Here is a 19,296-nt window from a genome sequence, read left to right on the forward strand (position 1 = left end):
TTTCCAGTAGTTGTATCTCTGCCAAATATTGTCCTATTCTAATAAATATATATCAATGGAAAGCTTACTCTTTCAGCTTTCAGATGATGTATAAATCTCAGTTTCAAAAAATGTATGACCCATATGACTGGTTTTGTGGTCCAGGGAACATTTTTTTTTATTATTATCAATATTGAAAACAGTTGTGCTGCTTAATATTTGTGTGAGATATTTTTAGTATTATTTCATGAATAGAACTTTCAAAAGAACAGCATTTATTTAAAATATAAATATTTTATAACATTATAAAAGCCTTAACTGTTTCTTGTAACATTATAAATGTCTTTACTGTCTTTGCTTTATGATCGATTTAATGCATTCATACTGAATAAAAGTATTCATTTCTTTCAAAGAAAAAAAAATGACTAAACCCAAACTGAATGTGCATTATTAACCCGCTTGCATAGAAACATTGACTAGTTGAGGATTTTTTTAAAATGCTGTATCTATAATATGTAACTTTTTTCCTCTTTTTTTTTTTTTTTAAGGTGCTGTAATTGGGGACGGTCAGTCTGCAGTGGCCAGTAACATAGCTAACACAACGTATCGCCTGCAGTGGTGGGACTTCACCAAATTTGACTTGCCTGAGATCAGTAATGGTGAGTGAAAAACAGTCTGTCATATTATCAGTTAGAGATGGGGGGGGAATTAATCCATCAGTATATTTAATGATTCTGAATCTTCTACAGTCATCTAAAGTTTAGATTTCAGCAGTGAATATTCCACACAAAAAAACCTTGAGCAAGTTCCCAAGTCACTGGTTAGATCATACCCATTTCCTGATTTCGGTTATGACTGAGTTTTGCATATGAACTAGGGTTGGGGTACTCTGACTCATACTCAGACTTGAGTCTGGTCTCGAGTACAATTTTTAGCAGGCTAGGACTTGATTTGGATGCATTTTTACTTGGGCTTGACTTGACTTGGACTCAAGCATTTCAGACTCTGAAAATATTCTGAATCTTAATAGTCCAAATCTTAAAGCGACAGCAGCGTAAACCTGCAGCTGCCATCCGTGTTATAAATGTTAATCAAACAACAAAAGAAAAAGAGAAAATCACTCACTGTTCTTAAGTGAATCACATTAACTTTAACCCCTTAGCGTTCCTGTCAAACTTAACTCAATGCAAAACATTCCACAGGTGATGAGCACTAAGGGGTTAATAAGAATTTTTACAGTGAAGACTTTGCAGTGTTTTATTTTTATGTTTATTACTTCATTAAATGTCTGTAGTAGGCTATTTCTGTAATTTTCTGTAAACTTAAAAAAAAAAAAAAAAAAAATTCCTAAACATTTTTATTTTTTTTTTTTTTTTTTTAAAGATTTTATTTTTATAAATATTTCACATTTGTATTTTTGATTGATATATTTATTTATCCTTTTGCTTGTAAGTAATACTTGGGTGTTTACTTGCCTTCAGTAACCAAATGTTTAACTTATATTAGTTTATTAATTTTTGCTGTATTGAAATTATTATTATTTTTTAAACATGGTGACAGTTTCTAGCTTCAAAGAAAAATAATTTTTCTAACATCTTTGTGGCAATAGTTTTTAGGGGTCCAAAACCACCTTGAATGTACATGATTTTCTAATAATTCAATGGCCCATCACTATAAATGCATTCAAAATAAAAGAGGTGGGAGTTGGCTGGGATTTATGGAAAGTATATGTAGTGCTTTTATAGCCTGCACAGTGTGTGCTCCTGTAAAGACTAGGTTTATCCCTCACAACCTCACTTTCATCCAAGACAAAAATTCAAAAAGTCCTCTCTCAGGTCTAACCATTTGTTATATAAAACCCAAAACACACACAGCCACATTTAGAGATAAAAGGTACATTTTCTGCTCTTAAGGTCCCATTCACCAAGATAAACTCGGTTCTGGTCCTTGGTTTAGCTCCAACTTGCCTCAACACACCTGCCAGGGGGTTTCTATTATGCCTAGTAAGAGTTTGTTTAGCTGGTTCATGTTTGCCTAATCGGCCCTCCAGGACCGAGTCTGGGCACCCCTGGGTTAAAACAATGTTAAGATACTGACAAACAGTAGTGTTTCCTTGGACTCGGACTCTGCCTTTTGGGACTAGGACTTGAGTCTGACTCGGCCCATTTTGGACTCGGACTCAACTTAGGCAGACTCGAACCCAACACTAATATGAACAGCAGAATAATCAATGAAAAAAATGTAGGATTAGGACTGACCCACCCCTGGTTTCTGTAGTGTTTCGTTTGGTATTTTCCAGAAAGGCACATGTGTTCTTTCTGAGATTTAATATTTGCCATGTGCCCATCCACCCGAACAGAAACACAAAATGCTTCAGTACCCCACAGTGTTGAGGAAGTCGTAGTGAGGGGAAAAGCTGCACCATGATAGAGTAGCTGTGGAGAAAGGTAAGAGTGAGCACTCCACTGAGCACAAGAGTGCAGCTGATGGAGGGCAGATGCCATGGACAGGAGAGGAAATTGGTCACATATTAGAGTTATTTTCTTCCCCGCCTCTCTCTTTCTTTCCCCCTCACGATGAGCGTTACTGGAAGCTCTTGGCGATTACCCATGGTTGATTACAAGATTGCAGAGTGATTCTTGTTATCTGGGCTTGATCTCACACCTGGCAGCACTTAGGCACTAACATCTGTTCAGCCTGTGAGAATCTTCAGAATCTCAGAAAACAAAGGTTAGCATCCCTCAGGGCATGTACACACAGCCAGATATACACAAGAAAATGAGTGTTGTGAATGCTGTGTTTGTTGTGCTATGAAGATTAAAAAAAAAAGAAAAAATAAATCATAAAATTCAGGATGACCTTCACTTATCTCTTAACCCAGATGTGCCAGACTTACTGAGGATCTGTGGACGGATGAGGATTGAGAGTTTATTTGTCAGTTCTGTCGAAGACTCAGTCGTTTTTAAATACTCAGATCTCCCACAGACAGGGCAATAAAACTGCAGCGCTGAGAGTGTAAAATATAAAATAGAAATGAGACAGAACAGCACAATCCATATCACACTTTCAGAAGTACTATACATCCCAATGCCACTTGGGTCAGGTTCAGGCAAATGGCCATTTGAGAGGACAAAAAAAAAGATTTTTGGTTTTTGTTAAAGCTATTCAAACATAAACAATTGTTTCAGAAAATCCCCTTACCCTTCTTGGCTTGAATCCCCAGCTTTGCCCCAAACACCCTGAAAAAAATCTCTGGCCATGCAACATCCTGCAAAATATGGTTTGTTGTGGCTTATCTTGTCTATTGTAAAGTACCCCAAAAAAGATGGATTGAAAGATTTGCTGCCAACTAAGAATTATTTCTAATTGTTTCTGCTTTTCTCCTGTTGTTTTATCTTTGTTCTGTGCAACGAGGCAGTCGTGTGTCCCAAGGGTTGATCACAGGAAGTTTTCTCCGTCAGATTTTTTTGTTTTTTTTTTCCAGTTGATGAATGGCTAAAAACTTTAACAGCCAATCAGAAGTCTTCCAACTTCCAAGTTCTGCATGTATGTGCACAGTAGGAATAAACAGATCTATATTATCCATTGGAGTGGATGCTAATATAATTATCATTATAGTTACTGTCACAGTGTTGGTTCTTTCTGTAAACAAGCCTTGATGATCATGAAAGCCACAGCGCTGGACTGCAACACTGTGGTATAAATTATTCTTGTGCTTTCAACATGCAATACATTTTTTTGAACATTTCTTTAAAAATTAATAGCCAAGTTAGACTTAAATTTCCAGCAGACAATACTGAGGAAAAAAATCCATTTTTATTAGATCCACACAGCTTGCAGAGTGAAAAGTGAATTTTAACTGACATTGATCACAGTTTGAGTTATTGTATCTAAAGAAGAAAACCAGCAGTTGTTAGATATCAGAGCACACAGGATCAGATTTGCTACAGTATTACAAAAGTAAATGGGAAATAGCGGGAGGTAGAGCTGGACCGTGTCAGCTAAGCAGAACACTGACCCCCCCAGACAGAAGCCCTCTTCGCTTCCCAGCAGGCTGCTTCCACTCTACAGAGGCCTGAGTGCATTCCTCTGTCCTCCCACAGTACACATTCCCTCTGGTGCATCAGTGCAGTCTAATTACAAACACAAGAAAGTCGTTATAGGCATTAGATGTCAAATAAACTGTGCTATTGATTTTGGAGCCCATTAGAAGTTCATATATTGTGCTGCAGTCATACTTAGATAATACTTAAACAGCTCATGCTGAATTCGTGGAAGCTCATTGTTATACAAAACACTTGAGATTGAAACATTTCCATTAGACATGCTCTCGCCGTAGCTTTTAATTAAGTACGTCTGGGCTTTTGTGAACTTTTTTCTTTTTGGTGGTCTATATGATTCTTTCCTCCTCTATAATTATTTTAATGCAGTCTGGTTTAATTGACAGAAAAAAGCACTTAATCTTCTCAGAAAATGCTTGTACTTGCTTTAATTATGTGCTCTGGCTTAAATATTGCAGAATAAGTTTGATACATTAATTAAGATAACTTTTTTCATCCAAAAATTGTAGAAGGACACATCAGTTAGAAATCCAGTGCACTTGTTAAAAATAGCTTTTCAAAAATAGCTTGTCAGACTTCAGGCTATATAACCATTAGTGTAGATGGGACATGTTACAGATTTTTAGGTCATACTGTATGAGAAGTAATTATTTGCTTTGTAGATGGTAAATGCATTGTAGTCCAAAAGTTGGCCAGTAATAGAAGTTAAACTGGTATATTCTCTTGTGTCAATGTGATGGTGGTAGCTTAGTTGCAGGTATTTGATCTAAACATCTTGTGAAGATGTGGGTACAAGCATTTTCCTGCCAGTGTAGTATAAGACAAAGCAGTAACGCATCCATACTCTGCTCTAATGTACAGTAGGAAACTCTGAACAGTGTTATTGTGTTGTCAATGAGATACTATCATAGTTTTTATTAATATTTTGAATTAGTTTTTTTTTATATTTTTGTCTTCATTTAAATTTTAGTTAAAGGATTAGTTCACTTCCAGAATAAACATTTCCTCATAATTTACTCACCGCCATGTCATCCAAGATGATGAACACTGGGTCGGTACTTCTACATACATCATGCGTGACGTTTCCAACGTGATTACATAATGCGTGCTAGTCAAGCTAGTGCATGACAAAAAGTACATAAAGTGTGGTTAAAAAGTACATAAATTTTTATATATTTTTTTTTGTTAAATGACAAGCATCATTCAACCCATTGGGTCCCAATGAAGTCCGCTATATGGGGAAAGATTCTGAAATGTTTTCCCCAAAAACCTTAATTTCTTTTCAACCGAAGAAAAAAAAGCCACGAACATCTTGAATGACATTGGGGTGAGCAAATTATCAGGAAATTATTATTTATTATTATTCTGAAAGTGAAGTAATCCTTTAAAGTTTTAGTAATTTTGTTGTGCTTCTGTCTTTTTTGTTTTATTTTTATTTTTTAAATTATCTATATAGTTTTTCATTTTTATTTCAGTTAGTTATTTTAGTACTTCAGGTTCAACTAAATGTAAATGAGAAATTTTCACTTAAAAATAACTGAATATAAGTTTTCCTTTTTAATATTTTATTTCAGTTTACTTTATTTCAAGTACCAAAAATGTTGTTTATGGTTCAGTTCTAGTTTTAGAGAAGTATAATAACTCTGACTCTGAGAAAAACACGCAAACAACTGCCACAGTAATAAATATGAAGACCTCAAGTGACTGCAGGCACTCTGAACAACTCTTCAGTTTTACAAAGTTCATATAAGCACAACATAGTGTTCCCCAGATAAATGGTTAGGGAAGAAACTCAATCTGATCCACCACCAAATTGATGCGTTGGACTTCATAACCTTCCCAACCTTTCTGTAAGAAATCGATTACAAGGACCAGCGAACAGATTCAAAAAGGCTCCATTTAACAAATACTGATCCATTCTGTGTATTCTAAGATGCCTCATCCTGTCAAAGAATGACCAGTAAGAGGGATGTGTCACATACCTGTCCACTAGGGTCCTTCGTGCCTGCTTCAACCATCTCACAATTAAGGTTCTGCACCCTATCACCTGACAGAGCAGAGACAGGCACCTCCAAAAGGCGATAATGGCATTGTTCAGCAGCAGGAGGCATGGCAGGTGAATCACTAGCCTGCACAATGAGTGATATCTCTGAGCAGTCAACCTACTCAGGAACCCTGGACACCTACCAGCCATCCACAGCCATCTCATCCCTCTCCTCTGAGAAGACAGCAGTTTCCCCCGAACTCTGGAACAAAACAAATACTGCCCAATTCCAAAAACTCATCCTTGGACACATTTGTGGTGGACAGAGGTGGAGAAATCGGAGGCAAAGACATCTGAGCATGATGGGCCTTTAGCTGAGCAAACTCATTATCTAAGTTGAGCTTGAATTCTTCTTATTAACTACTCTTTCCTCAAAAGCCTACTTTCTAGCCAAAGAACAGAAGTATTAATGAGCTAAGATGTTTCCATGCTCTGATGCATCAACTTCATGATAATATATGGTTTCAAGAAACTGAAATTAACAGTGTCTCAAGTTTAAAAGCTGGAAGTGCTCTACATCAAAGTTAACCGTTATTTTAATAGAGAGGAGAATGTGACTGGCTACACAGAAGCTCTGGTGGTAATACAAAGCACTAAGGTACATGCAAGTTTAATAGCAAGTATACAAAACAAGTAAACTCTACTTTTTGCCAATGTAATATAATACAAACTCTCTGTCTAGGGATGCTATACTAACCAAGATGCCTGGCTCTGTAATCTAACATCTGTTCTAATCTGTGAATGGATAAGTTTTGTGTGTGTGCCAGTTTACGGGATGCCCAAAAAGACATTTTTTCATTGGTGCTGGCTGACCTTTCTTCCCATCATCTTGGTGCCATTTGAGGCTTAGACCAGCTTTGGTGTTGGCTGGTTTAAAGTGCAGTTGTAGTAGTGGTGAAACAATTGCAAAGATGATGATATTTAGATAAAACAACAACAGCCCGTTATTGGGGCTTAATGCAAAGTTGAGAGAACAGCAAGACTCGTGCTACAGTTTTGTGAGGTCAGGTCTAGGACAGAAGCAGTGTGTTGCCATGTGCATCAATATTGCCCGTATGTGGCTAATCCTAACAAATATCTATTTAAATATTAACTAGCTAGATTATCAAAGAGGTCCTATAAGTAACATTAGTTTTAACATTGCTAAGGTTTTTAAGTTTTAACTATACCAGATTTTTTAAATGTTGAAGTAATGAAACAAATTCTCTTATGCTCCCCAGACTGCATATATTTTAATCAATTAACTCTTTATTTTAATATATTTTGAAATTTAATTATTTCTGTGCTGAATTTGCAGTAGTCGTTTTTCCAGTCTTCGGTGTCACATGATCCTTCAGAAATCTTTCTAATATGCTGATTGCTGCTCAAGAAATATTTTTTATTATTAGCAATGTTGAAAGTAGTTGTGCTGCTTAATATTTTTGTGAAAACCAAAATACTTTTTTCAGAATTTTTTGGTTAATACAAAGTTTAAAATATCAACATTTATTTGAAATAAATAATTTGTAACATTACAAGTACCTCTACTGTCACTTCTAATCAATTTAATGCATTTTTGCTGAATAAAAGTATTAATTTCTTTCCCATTTTTTTTTGAATGCTGGTGTAACTTACATCAATATAAAACAAGAGAATTGCAGAACCAATTAAGGAAGGTTAACAACAATTTATCAGAGAAATGATTATTAGACAGTGGTTTGGGAATTTTCGGTTACCAACAGAGACAGTGGACAAATCCATCTCATAAAGCTACAGAAGTCTCTGGGAGCTCATATTGAGAAACCATTTACATCATCCTTCCAAAGTCAATAATGTCAGGAATCTGCTGGGAACATAAATCAGTGTAATTGTAACTCAGACTATATATAAGCCGTCACAAGTGATTTATCATTTTAACACCACCCAGCTCATTAATGTGTAATTAGGAGTGGGATAGTTGTCACAGTTTGTATTTATTTAGTTATTTATTTATTTGAAGCAAGGAACAAGGTCTTAGCACTGGAGGAACAGGTAAACACTGACATTTATGATGCTGCCTCCAGCTGCTCTTCTCCTGTCTTTTGCTTTGTTACGGTTAAGATGAAATCTTCAGCCCTGTGTACTTTATGTTCTATATAAAGACCAAAACAGGATCAAAGACAAAACGCTTCCATTGCAGTTCCTGAAATCAAAGACGTTTCTGAGTTGCCTTAACTGAAATCACTGAATTGCTAACGGCTATGTGGACGTTTGCTGGGATAGCAGCACACACTAGTTTTATTTTAATTAGGAGAGCTATGAGTCAAATTAAATTAAGTGCTCCGCTCTAGTTCTTTTTTAACACAAAGTCCTCTCTCGTTAGAGCAAAGTAGGTGTAACAGCTCGTCTTTCTGTGAATAAGGTGTGTTTTTTTTTATTTTTCATTCCTCTTCCTTCCCCCCTCTATTTTAATTTTCTTTTTATGTGTGTGCAGGTTGGCTTCCATGCAATTCTTGTAAAAGCAAACTCACTGGGTTTTAGTGCGGGGAGAGATTTTTGTGACACTTGGAAAGTAAAACCCCAAATTAAATCTGAGACTGTCACTGCAAGGTTGATTGTGATGTTAAGGTGTGTTTTATTTCTTTATAAATTCACAGAAGCTGAAGGGCTTTTTCAATGGCTGTAGAGCTCCAGCTTCAAGATGATAATAGATACTGTACACACAAATACCATACCCATTGTTGCAAAAATGCAACATGAGTCTATGAATATTCATTTTTCTGATAAATGATGAAGAGGATTTTATGCAAAGTGCTTCAGCATGTTTAGTAAGCCCACAGCTGTAAAGGAAATGAAATAGGCTGCATCAATATTATAGTGAGCGCATAGTATAAAATGCTTGAAGCTGCTGCTTCATTAAATTATGGCTTCAATAGCATGTCTACATTTAATGAAAAAAAGAGCACAACCTCTTTATTATCTCATATGTGGTAGCCGACATTAGAAATCTAGTGGTGCCCAGGGAAAATAACTGTACTTTCCACAGTACAGAAGAAAATGGAGAATGCAGGCTGGTCGTTTGAGATGAACCACTGAGTGGATGTTATTGTGTAGTGTAAGGGTCGTTTACAACAAAACACTTTTTTTTTTTTTTTTTTTTTCAAAAACTGCGCTGCTTATCTTTTGTTTTTCTGTGTAAACACGCTCGCGTTTCATGTCTTTTGCAGCATTTTGCATATGTCACAGTGTTTTAAAAACAAATCAAAATTTAAAGCCATAACTGGAAAGTGTGAAACTTGCTAAATGCCCTAATGAAGATTGATAATCTGCATCAGTGTCTGTGCTTACACCAACTCAAGTGTTTGATGAAAATTCAGACCATTTTGTTCAGACCAATGCATATAAATGGTAAAAATACAGATTCACTCCATAGCCCTATTCAGATCGGACTATTTTTTTCTAAACCAAGAGTGCCCAAACTTGGTCCTGGAGGGCCAGTGTCCTGCACATTTTAGCTCCAACTTGCCTCAACACACCTGCCGGGAAGTTTCTAGTATGCCTAGTAATAGCTGGTTCAGGGTGTCTAATTGGGGATGGAGCTAAACTCTGCAGGATACCGGCCCTCCAGGACCGAGTTTGGGCACCCCGGTTTTAAACAATGTTTGAGATACAGTTCTCACCCGACATCTGTGATTCCACGTATCAATTCGGATGGGACTAACATCTCTGTGGCTGTGTTTATAATGGCACACTAGCTTACTTCTTACTGCTTGATGCCTAGTACACAGTGTATACTGCCTACTATTTTTTAAGAATATTGTATAAAGCAGTATACAATATGCAAAATATAATGTTTCAGAGTAGTATGCTACATTGTTTTCTCATGACAAACACTGAACACTAATTAAGCTGTTGAGGGTGTTTCCTTACAAATAAATGTGCTAATGGTTCTTTTTACAAAGGCTTGTTACTGGTAGACAATGCTATGTTGCACAATTGAACTATGTTGCCTAATTGAACTTTACATATTGAATCAACACTGAGCTGTCTTTAACTGAACAATGATATTATTTTCTTTTTGGCAGTTACACTAAGTGGAAAAAGAGAGATATTCTAGTAACACCATCTGCAAATAATGATAAATTCTGTGGGAATTTTCTTTAGCAATAGGCTAAGTAAATAGTAGTTAGGTGACAAATATTTATACTTCAGTACTGTAATACATTACAAAACAGTATGCAACAACATATTGCATGTAAATTATCATATTTTATTATTATTATTATTAAATGGATGCCACCTTATTGGGACAAAGCCCTCCCTAACCTAGCCATACCATTATTATTAATGAGCCCTTTTATTTCCACTTTTCAAATATTTTCTTTATTTTTATTGAAAATAAATGCCTTTTTGATCTGATATGTCATGGGCATAGGAGAAGAACAAATTACAGATACCATTGTTAAGCTATGGTTCGTATAGGAAAACCATGGCTAATTTGTGGTTATCTTTTTTTGTTTGTTTGTTTATTTTAAAATAAACCATATTTATTATTCGTAAAGGTACATATGTATCTAAAACATTGTTAAATTGAGTGCAGAAATGAAGGTGCGCAATCTTACCTGACACTGATATTAAAGTAGCCAGTCTAGTAGCCAGTTTACGTAATCTGGCTCTTGATTTTGTTTCTTTCTTTCTTCCATGGGAGGTAAAAACGTTGAAAATGTATACAGTGGTTAGACTGTGTCTGCGATAGTTCACATTGGACAAAACAAACAAGGAAACGCGCTGTGAAAAAAATATTGCTGGCAATCACTGATATTCAGATTCGGACGGGATTAGATTTCTCAGAGGATCACAGAGTTTGCCAAAAAAACAGCAGGTAATTTGCTCTGGAACTAATACAGAGGTTGTGTGAGGGGAAAAACACAAACTTGGCAGCTTTGGACATTTGTGAAACACAAATTTTTCTAATTACCTCCTGGAAAGCCATCTGAATAGGGCTTAAGATAGTAGATGGCATATTTATAAAAGCAGAAATACCCTAGTTACTCTGGGAGCCAAAGCGCTACATACTGTAAATTTCAGTTTGAAACCCACCTGTCACAGAGAAGTATTTACAATTGGGTTTGGACTCTTTTCTCTGTCCTTTTCTTTGCTAGAAGTTTTGATAGACCTGGTATTGGGTGATCCTAGTTGAGGGGTCCAAGTCAAGTCATCTTTTATTTTCTGAAGCAAATTAAAAATAACATGGTTTGGCAAAAGATATGTTTGAATAATGTGTTCTTCTGGCATTCCAAATAAATGAGTACATTTGGAAAAAATCCTGTTCTATGCGGTGCCTCCTCCTAGCAAATGCAGCCATTTCATGCGCAAAATAGTTTAAAACATGCTTTTTCCGGGGGTTAAATAATGGCAGAAATGTCAGTACCCCTTCTCCTGCGTCTGAAAGTCTAAAACACAGGCGCAAGGTCAGGCGCAATAATAACTGTCCACACCTTTTCAGTGCTAATTCATCACTGAATTTTAATGACAAAAGACGTTTTGCGCTGACGCAAGCTGTTAGTAAAAGTGGCCCTAGGGTAGCGACCCAGCAAGTAGCCAACATGTTGACGATTCAAGTAAATGACCTATAAACTGTCACCAAACACTGAAGCCAATGTTATTGCAGGAGGATTGTCCCTATAATATATGTACTGGAAGTCACCTTGTGTAAAAGCATATTCTAAAAGAGAAAGACAGGGATAAGACAGACAAATGATGTAGTGTATTTTTTTTCTAATGTTCAGGTGCTATGATATTAATAGAGATTTAAACTGACATCAGGTCTGTGATTTTGTATCGTTTAAGGGAATGTTTATTGTAGCAATGTTTCTTCTCTGTCATCTGAAGGCTCTAGTATGTATGTGTGTGGAAGGGGGATGTCTGTGCTTTTATGAATGTTTGTGTACTCAGTATTTGTCGACCTTGAAACTAGGTTATTCTGCATGGTTGTTTTCCAGGGATGTGTTAATCCACTGCTTCTTTCAATCTGTTCTTTATCCCTGTCTTTCATTCTTGCTCATTTAGTCTCTCAGTGACAAGAGACACATCTCTTAGACACATTTCCCAAGCTTCTCTGCAGAGCCCAGGAAATCCCTTTCACTACTAGTATCTTCTGTCTGTTAACCGCTTGATGACTTTGTACCGTAGTTTCAGATAGAATGACTTTGCAAATGACAGAGAGTCTAATTGGAGTGAGTAATTCTGGACTAAACCTGTCTGCGCCCATTGGCTGGGTCGATGGAATGGATCCAGTATAAATATGCCTGTAAAAGTCTGATTTATTTCAGTTGTCCAGATGCTCTCTGTCCACAGCAGCTGGAGTCCTGAGCGCTCCGTTTATCATTCAGTGTCAGCCACAAACCCAATCTAAACCCTGAAGAACATCCTTGCACCTATGCTTCCACAAAAATAAATGATTAAAATGCACTTTAGCTTGTAAGGCAGTGGTCTGGGCTTCCCTTGGAGTGCCACCGGAATTGCCGTCACTTTACCCCAGCAAATCCATTACTCAGATCCAGTAAGGAGCTCTGTCTGCTGAAGCCGTGAGCCACTTATCCATCTTCAGAAGTGTGGGCCGACACTCACTGTTACACAACCTGCCCTTCTGACCCTCTCCTGCTAAAAGACAAGAGTTTTAATTTCATTTAGGCTTAATCATAGTGAGAGGATGGTTCAATTAGAAGGGATTTTTTTTTCACTTTGTTAATCTAGAATGTAAATAAACCCATTTAGCTATTGATGGAAGTGTTTATATTGAAACCTGGAAGGGAAGGAAGTGCTTTCCTGAGTCTATTTCCTTTTTCCATTTTTTTCTTTTGAATGTAACAAAATGGCTATCAATATTTTAACAGATAAAACAAAAATCAGCAGTATGGGGAAAAAAAATAATGGATAACATTTGAAAAGTTATTTTTACACAGCGGAAAAAGAATAAGCGGTGTGCAGGTGTGCATGTGTGACCAAAATAAAAAATGCACCGAGGAAATAAGTTCAGACTGCTCATTTGCGTACTGACATGGCTGACAGCTTTTAATGCATAATCACAGTTTTAGATCGACTAACTGTAATACTATTTAAGATTTTGAATCAAACTAAAAGCATAAGTCTGCCGATTTCAGAACAAAACTGTGACATATTTTATTCACTGACACACTTCACTTGGCAGCGCTAAAAACCAGCAGTGCATATAATTACTTGCCGATAACCCACCAAAATTAAAGTTTGGTGATTTTTAGGTTTGAAATTCATATAATAAAAAAGAATTTAAAGAAAATGAAAATGCAAACATTATCATTGTATTGTTTTTAACACTCAGATTTTTAAAAATATAATCATATTATCACACTTTATTATTTTGTTTATTTATTATTTTTTTAAACTAACTAAATAAAGTGCAACAGTGCTAGTATTTCTATTATTATTTTATTGTTTATAGTCACACTATGTGCAGTGTGAGCACCAAACCAAATCTCCAGGTGCTCTCATGAGAACCAGATTAAAAAATGTTTGCACCCCTGGAAATAGGTAAGAGACAGAGGGAGGCATTTACAAAAAAAAAATGGTGATTATTATTCATTTTTATTTTAATATTTAATTTTATTATTTTCTGTCTTATACACGCTTGAGCATGCATGGACCACAGATACTTCTTTCAGAACTGCAGGTGGTGACTCTTCATCATCACTTTTATTGCTCTTTTTTTTCGTTAGGAACCAGTTTCCCTCTTCCTCTCTCCCTGCTCTTGTTGGCCTGCAGTGAATGAGTGGGCATGAGTGACTGTGGGTGGATGGACGTGTGTGTGTGTGTGTGTCAGAGAGTGAAATGCAGGTCCTGCTGGGCAGCAGCCTCATCACTGCACTAAATTACTGCCCTATTTAATTAACACACTCCTGCTTAAATCTCCCCTCCTGTCCTCTCAGACTCTCTTGACCTTACTGGGTGAACACATGCACACAGATACACAAACACACACTGGGTGATTAAAACAAATCCATCTTTCTAAATGTGCATAATGACTTGCAGTCACCTGCCAAAACTTACCTGCTCTTGTTTAGCTTGTGCCCTCACGCTTTTTCCAGTTCCGTCCACACGCACCCTCGCTCTCCAGCGAAATGACAAACACTTCAATCACACGCTCACATTCTAAATCACAAATAGCCCTAATTACACCTCCCACACACACGCACCTGATGCTTTATTCAGAGACCTCTGCGCAACGGCACACGGCGACGCATGAGACCGGAGCAGCACGGTATTGTTCTGTTAATGCTGTGAATAAGTCGCTTCATCTAAACAATTGTTTTGAATCAGCTGTCTCAGCTCACTCACATTTGTGTTGTAATATCCTTGTGTTTACACAGTGTTTGTTTTCTGAATATTACTACCATTCTGTGTGTTGAGAGATGGCTTCATCAGGATGCAAATTGCCATGGAAACAGTAAAGGATTATGTTATGTGTATAACAGAAAATGAAAACAGGAATCGAAATTAATTTTGGAGTTGACTTGTGGTTTCCAGAGCAGAAACATTATCGTTTTCTCTCCGCATCCTGCTTGGCAGAATGGTAGTACTAGATTTCTTTTATGTGTGTGTGTGAGGTTTATGTGCTGAAATGAGAAGGGTACATACAAACCTCTATCTCTCTCTCTCACTCACTCCTGTTACTCTGCTCTCTTATTCATTAGTGTGGGCTGAACAGATGTGGCTTTCTGTTAGTCGCTAAATCATTTTTATTGCGGCCCAACTTATAGCAATTCTGCAGCTTCTGCTAATTTAGCAAAAAGATTGTTACACAGAGTACTGCTCGTGTGCAAATAAAGATTTGGATGCAAAATAGAAATCTGGCAGATGCAGAGACTGGCACTGCAATCAGTTTTTGGCAGATTTTATGAGCATGCTAGTTTAATGTCCTTGCTCTAAAAAGTGGAGCTTAATGCTTAGTTTAAATACAGCAGATTTGCTTTGCAAAATTTGACATTTATAGCTCCTATAACGTATTACAACAACCTTGTTTTAGCCTTTATTTTCTTTCTGACCACTCCAAAACAAAATGTACATAAAATTTCAATATTATTGTATCAGTCCAGAGAGTGAAAGTGGTCATTATATTTTAGCTAATACATTATATATAAATTATCATCTAATTGCACAAATTATCATGTGATTGTAACGGTACACAAATATGACAGTTCGGTACGTACCTCAGTTTTAACTTCATGGTTCGATATGATTTCGATACAGCAGGAGGAAAAACTAACTTTTTTTTTTAAATAGTGGTTTACTAAACAGGTTGCTCTTTTTTAAAAATACATTCAGTTATAATTACAATTTTCTTAGTGATAATTTTTTTACCTCAGCTTATACTTTAAACTGTAAGGAGCCCTTTTACATTATAAGGTTACAATTAACAACTTAACCCAAACTTAAATTACTATTTCTTTTTGAATATATTAATCAACACTTAACTTTTAAAAAAAAAAAATTATGTATGCAAACATGTAAATTGCATATAATGCATTTTAAAAATTAACTTATAAAATTTATATTTGTTAAAATATGTTCAATTACACAGTGGCTGTCATAACATGTTTCATAACAGATAAATATAAACATACGACCTACAACAGGTAAAGTACTATATAATGAGTATTTAGTGTAATATTTTGCGCTTTTGCTCTTCTCTATACTTAATTTCTCTAGTGAACTAATAAGCTGTGGACACTGATGACTTGCCTGAGGTAAATGAAGTGTTACGTGACGTTTTATTTCCACACTGTTTTGTTGATTTTTTTTCCGCGGTTGAAACACTGATTGAGCAATTGCATTAGGCATGAGCCACATTGCAGCCACTCTAGTCAATGCTTGTGTTTATACCAGCACGTTTCTGAAGCGACCCAGAAGCAGCTGTCCGATGCGTTTATACAGCGATCTGTCATGCCACATGAAAGACTGTCAAAACGACATTTATTTTTTGAATTTCCTGGGGTGGAATATTATGTGCTTGTTCGATACACATGCGTACCGAACCGAAAGACCCGTACTGAAATTTTTTGCGATTCCAATATGTTTACTCATAGTATGTAGGTTACCCCCCCCATTTAACTTTATTAAAATGTATATCTTCCATTTAAATTTTATAAAAAGATCAGAAAGATTGTTTTGTGTTGCTATACATACTTTAAAAATGCCCTTTAAAGTTCATATAGAGATCATATAGAGAATGATTTAGTAAGCAGGAAAAGGTCATTTTATTTTGACAAACTAAAGTTAATACAGGGCTCAACGCTAAGCAGCCATAGTGTTACTTTGGTTACAGCTGTACACAAAGCTCCGCTACGCTGCTTTATAATGCGTTATGCAGATGCTAGACGAAAAGAAAAAGCCATGTGAACTTTTTTGAAAACAGACCGTTCCCCTCAGAGACACATTCATATAAACTACCCCCAATTCATTATTATCGGTTTCTTCCAATAGTTCGTGCATCGTGAACAGTGAGATTGATCTGCCTACTACAGTATTTTCTCCTTTTTATGTCCATCTTCAGCTGTTAACAGCCTTTTACAGACTAAATATAATAATAACGTAATATTTCCACACAAATTATATTTTGGAACATAAATGTAGTGCAGTGAATGTACGACTTGCATGGGCCATTGGGCAGTCCATATTGTCCAGCCCTGTAATAGATGGTAAACATCCGTACGATCTGCCTCCGTTGTCGCGGACTGATGGCCCGTCAGTTCTTCCTTCTGTTTCTTATCCTGACATAGTGAATTACTTTCATTTCTTCGTTTTTTCGCCAAGACTATATGCAAGTTCCATTCGGTTCAGTGGCATTGTTTACACTCAATGCCACCACAATGGCCGACTTCCGGATTGATGACGTAACGTGAAAACACTCCATAGATTCATATGTATGCAAGGTCAAACAACGCTTTTGTTTTCTCAAAATGTGCATAGAGTCAATTCTTTCTTTTTGGGAGACAAAAACTTTATTGTGCAACTTTGCAGATTGTTTGCATTCAAATACAGCTACGTTACACACTGTATGAAAGGCAATATTTGAAATGGCATAATAGGGGCATCAAAACTATTTTAATCTGTGTATAATCTTTGTTGTTGTTTAATGGCATGTATTTACACCATTTAGTTATTTATTTAATTGAAATTTCCATATCAGTGCACCACTAATTTAGAGTCTTGTGTCTCGTTTCTCTTTTAGCGTCAGTAAATGTGTTGGTGCCCAACTGTAAGATCTACAATGATGCAAGCTGTGATATCTCAGCGGACGGGCAGCTGCTGGCTGTATTCATTCCCAGCAGTCAGAGGGGTTTCCCTGATGAGGGCATCTTGGCTGTGTACTCCCTGGCCCCACACAACCTGGGAGAGATGCTCTACTCCAAGAGATTTGGTGAGTGACCCTGAGACATGAACTGCTCGACCTCATAAGGGCTGTTAGTTTGTAAAAACATGACCCTCCTCCTTGTGTTGACGAGGGTTTAATACAGTGATTGAGCCATCAGAGCTAAAATTATTTTAAACTTGTGCTTAATTAAACTGAATGCAAAGGGACACTGTACGCATTGTGCGCTCACTTTCCCTCTAATTGGCTGAACAGACAGCAGTGATGGAGCTCTTTTAGAGGCAGCTTTAATTAGATAGTCCCCATTTAAAAGCCAAATGAAGGCAGGGCTGGGACCAGGCTGCTAATGGAAACCAATGATGAGGATGTGTGAGTCCTGCTTGTTTTAGATTAAAGTGATTTGAAATGCTGTTCTCTGTCTCTGCTGGTTGGTCATTGCCATCGGTTATATAGGCCTCAAGGAACTATCATTCATCCTATCCGATAACAGTGGATTAATGAGAGCAATCAACCAGGATCCTCAATACTAAATCGTTCGTTTCCATTTGCTGATCACATCACTAGCACTCTTTGGCTCATGTGCACACACCAAGCAAGGCTGATTTCTAAAGTTAAATGGCTATGAAATTCAATTAGGTTTTAAAATGAAAAATTATATTAGTTATAATTACAGTCTGAGCAGGTCTAGGTGTGAACTTTTCTAATTTCATGCTTAACAGATTGGTCTGAATGCTCTGGTTATAACATTTACAGCAATTAATAATGCACAAAATTAACATTTTAGTATTAATAGGGTTCAAAATACATTTCCTGGATTTTCATCACTTTTAGTTCGTTTTTTTCACAATAAGCTTAAAGCCTTGATTTGACTTTTTATATGTAGTTAGTAATTATTATCAGCTAGCTCATTTAATGCATTGATTTATTACAGTTGAGGTCATAAGTGTACACGTACCTTTTAGAATCTGCAAAATGTTAATTATTTTACATAAAAATAATTAAAGATATTTCACATAAAAGACGCAAGAGAAAATAATAGTTGAATTTGTAAAAATGACCCTGTTCAAAAGTTTGCATATGCTTGACTCTTAATACTGTGTGATTACCTGAATGATCCACAGCTTTTTATTTTTTCAGTGGTTTCTCATGAGTCCCTTGTTTGTCTTGAACAGTTAAACTGCTTGCTGTTCTTCAGTAAAATTCTTTCAGCTCCAACAAATTCTTTGGTTTTTCATCATTTGAACCCTTTCCGAAAACTGCATGATTTTGAGATCCATCGTTTCATACTGAGGACAACTGAGGGACTCATATGCAACTATTACAGAAAGTTATAACACTCACTGATGCTCAGAAGAAAAAACGATGCGTTAAGAGCGAAGGGTGTAAACTTTTCAAGAAAATAAAGATGTGTACATTTTTCTTATTTTGCCTAAATGTCATGTTTTTTCATTTAGTACTGCCTTTCAGAGGCTACAGAAGATACTTACATGTTTACCAGAAGATAAAACAAGTTCAATTTACCCTGATCTTCAAATTCAAAATGTTTTCCCCCTCCGGCTCTTAATGCATTGTGTTTCCTTTTGGAGCATCAGTGAGCATTTGAAGCTTTTTTAATAGTTGCATTTGAGTCCCTCAGTTGAAAATCTCAAAATCATAATCATACAGTGATTGCTCGAAAGGGTTCAAATACACACAAATGCTTTTTTCTGAAGAATAGCAGGCAGTTTATCTGACTCATGAACAACTATCACTAAACAAAAAAAAGCAGCTGTGGATTATACAGGTAACAACTTATTAACAACTTATTAAGAATCAAGTGTATGTAAACCTTTGAACAAGGTCATTTT

At 36.4% G+C, this 19,296-nt stretch overlaps 1 protein-coding gene across 2 annotated transcripts in view; it reads left to right on the forward strand.

The window, feature by feature from the left end:
- Window positions 1-19,296, forward strand: part of ambra1a (autophagy/beclin-1 regulator 1a) — an 84,498-nt gene that overhangs the window by 27,168 nt on the left and 38,034 nt on the right. For both annotated transcript variants that reach the window (XM_051114582.1, XM_051114583.1), the window contains exons 12-13: window positions 528-638; window positions 17,309-17,497. In XM_051114582.1, the coding sequence (XP_050970539.1) occupies window positions 528-638; window positions 17,309-17,497 (300 nt within the window). The remainder of the gene's footprint in view (window positions 1-527; window positions 639-17,308; window positions 17,498-19,296) is intronic.

Source organism: Labeo rohita, chromosome 7 (genome assembly GCF_022985175.1).
Source record: "Labeo rohita strain BAU-BD-2019 chromosome 7, IGBB_LRoh.1.0, whole genome shotgun sequence".
Taxonomy (NCBI): domain Eukaryota; kingdom Metazoa; phylum Chordata; class Actinopteri; order Cypriniformes; family Cyprinidae; genus Labeo; species Labeo rohita.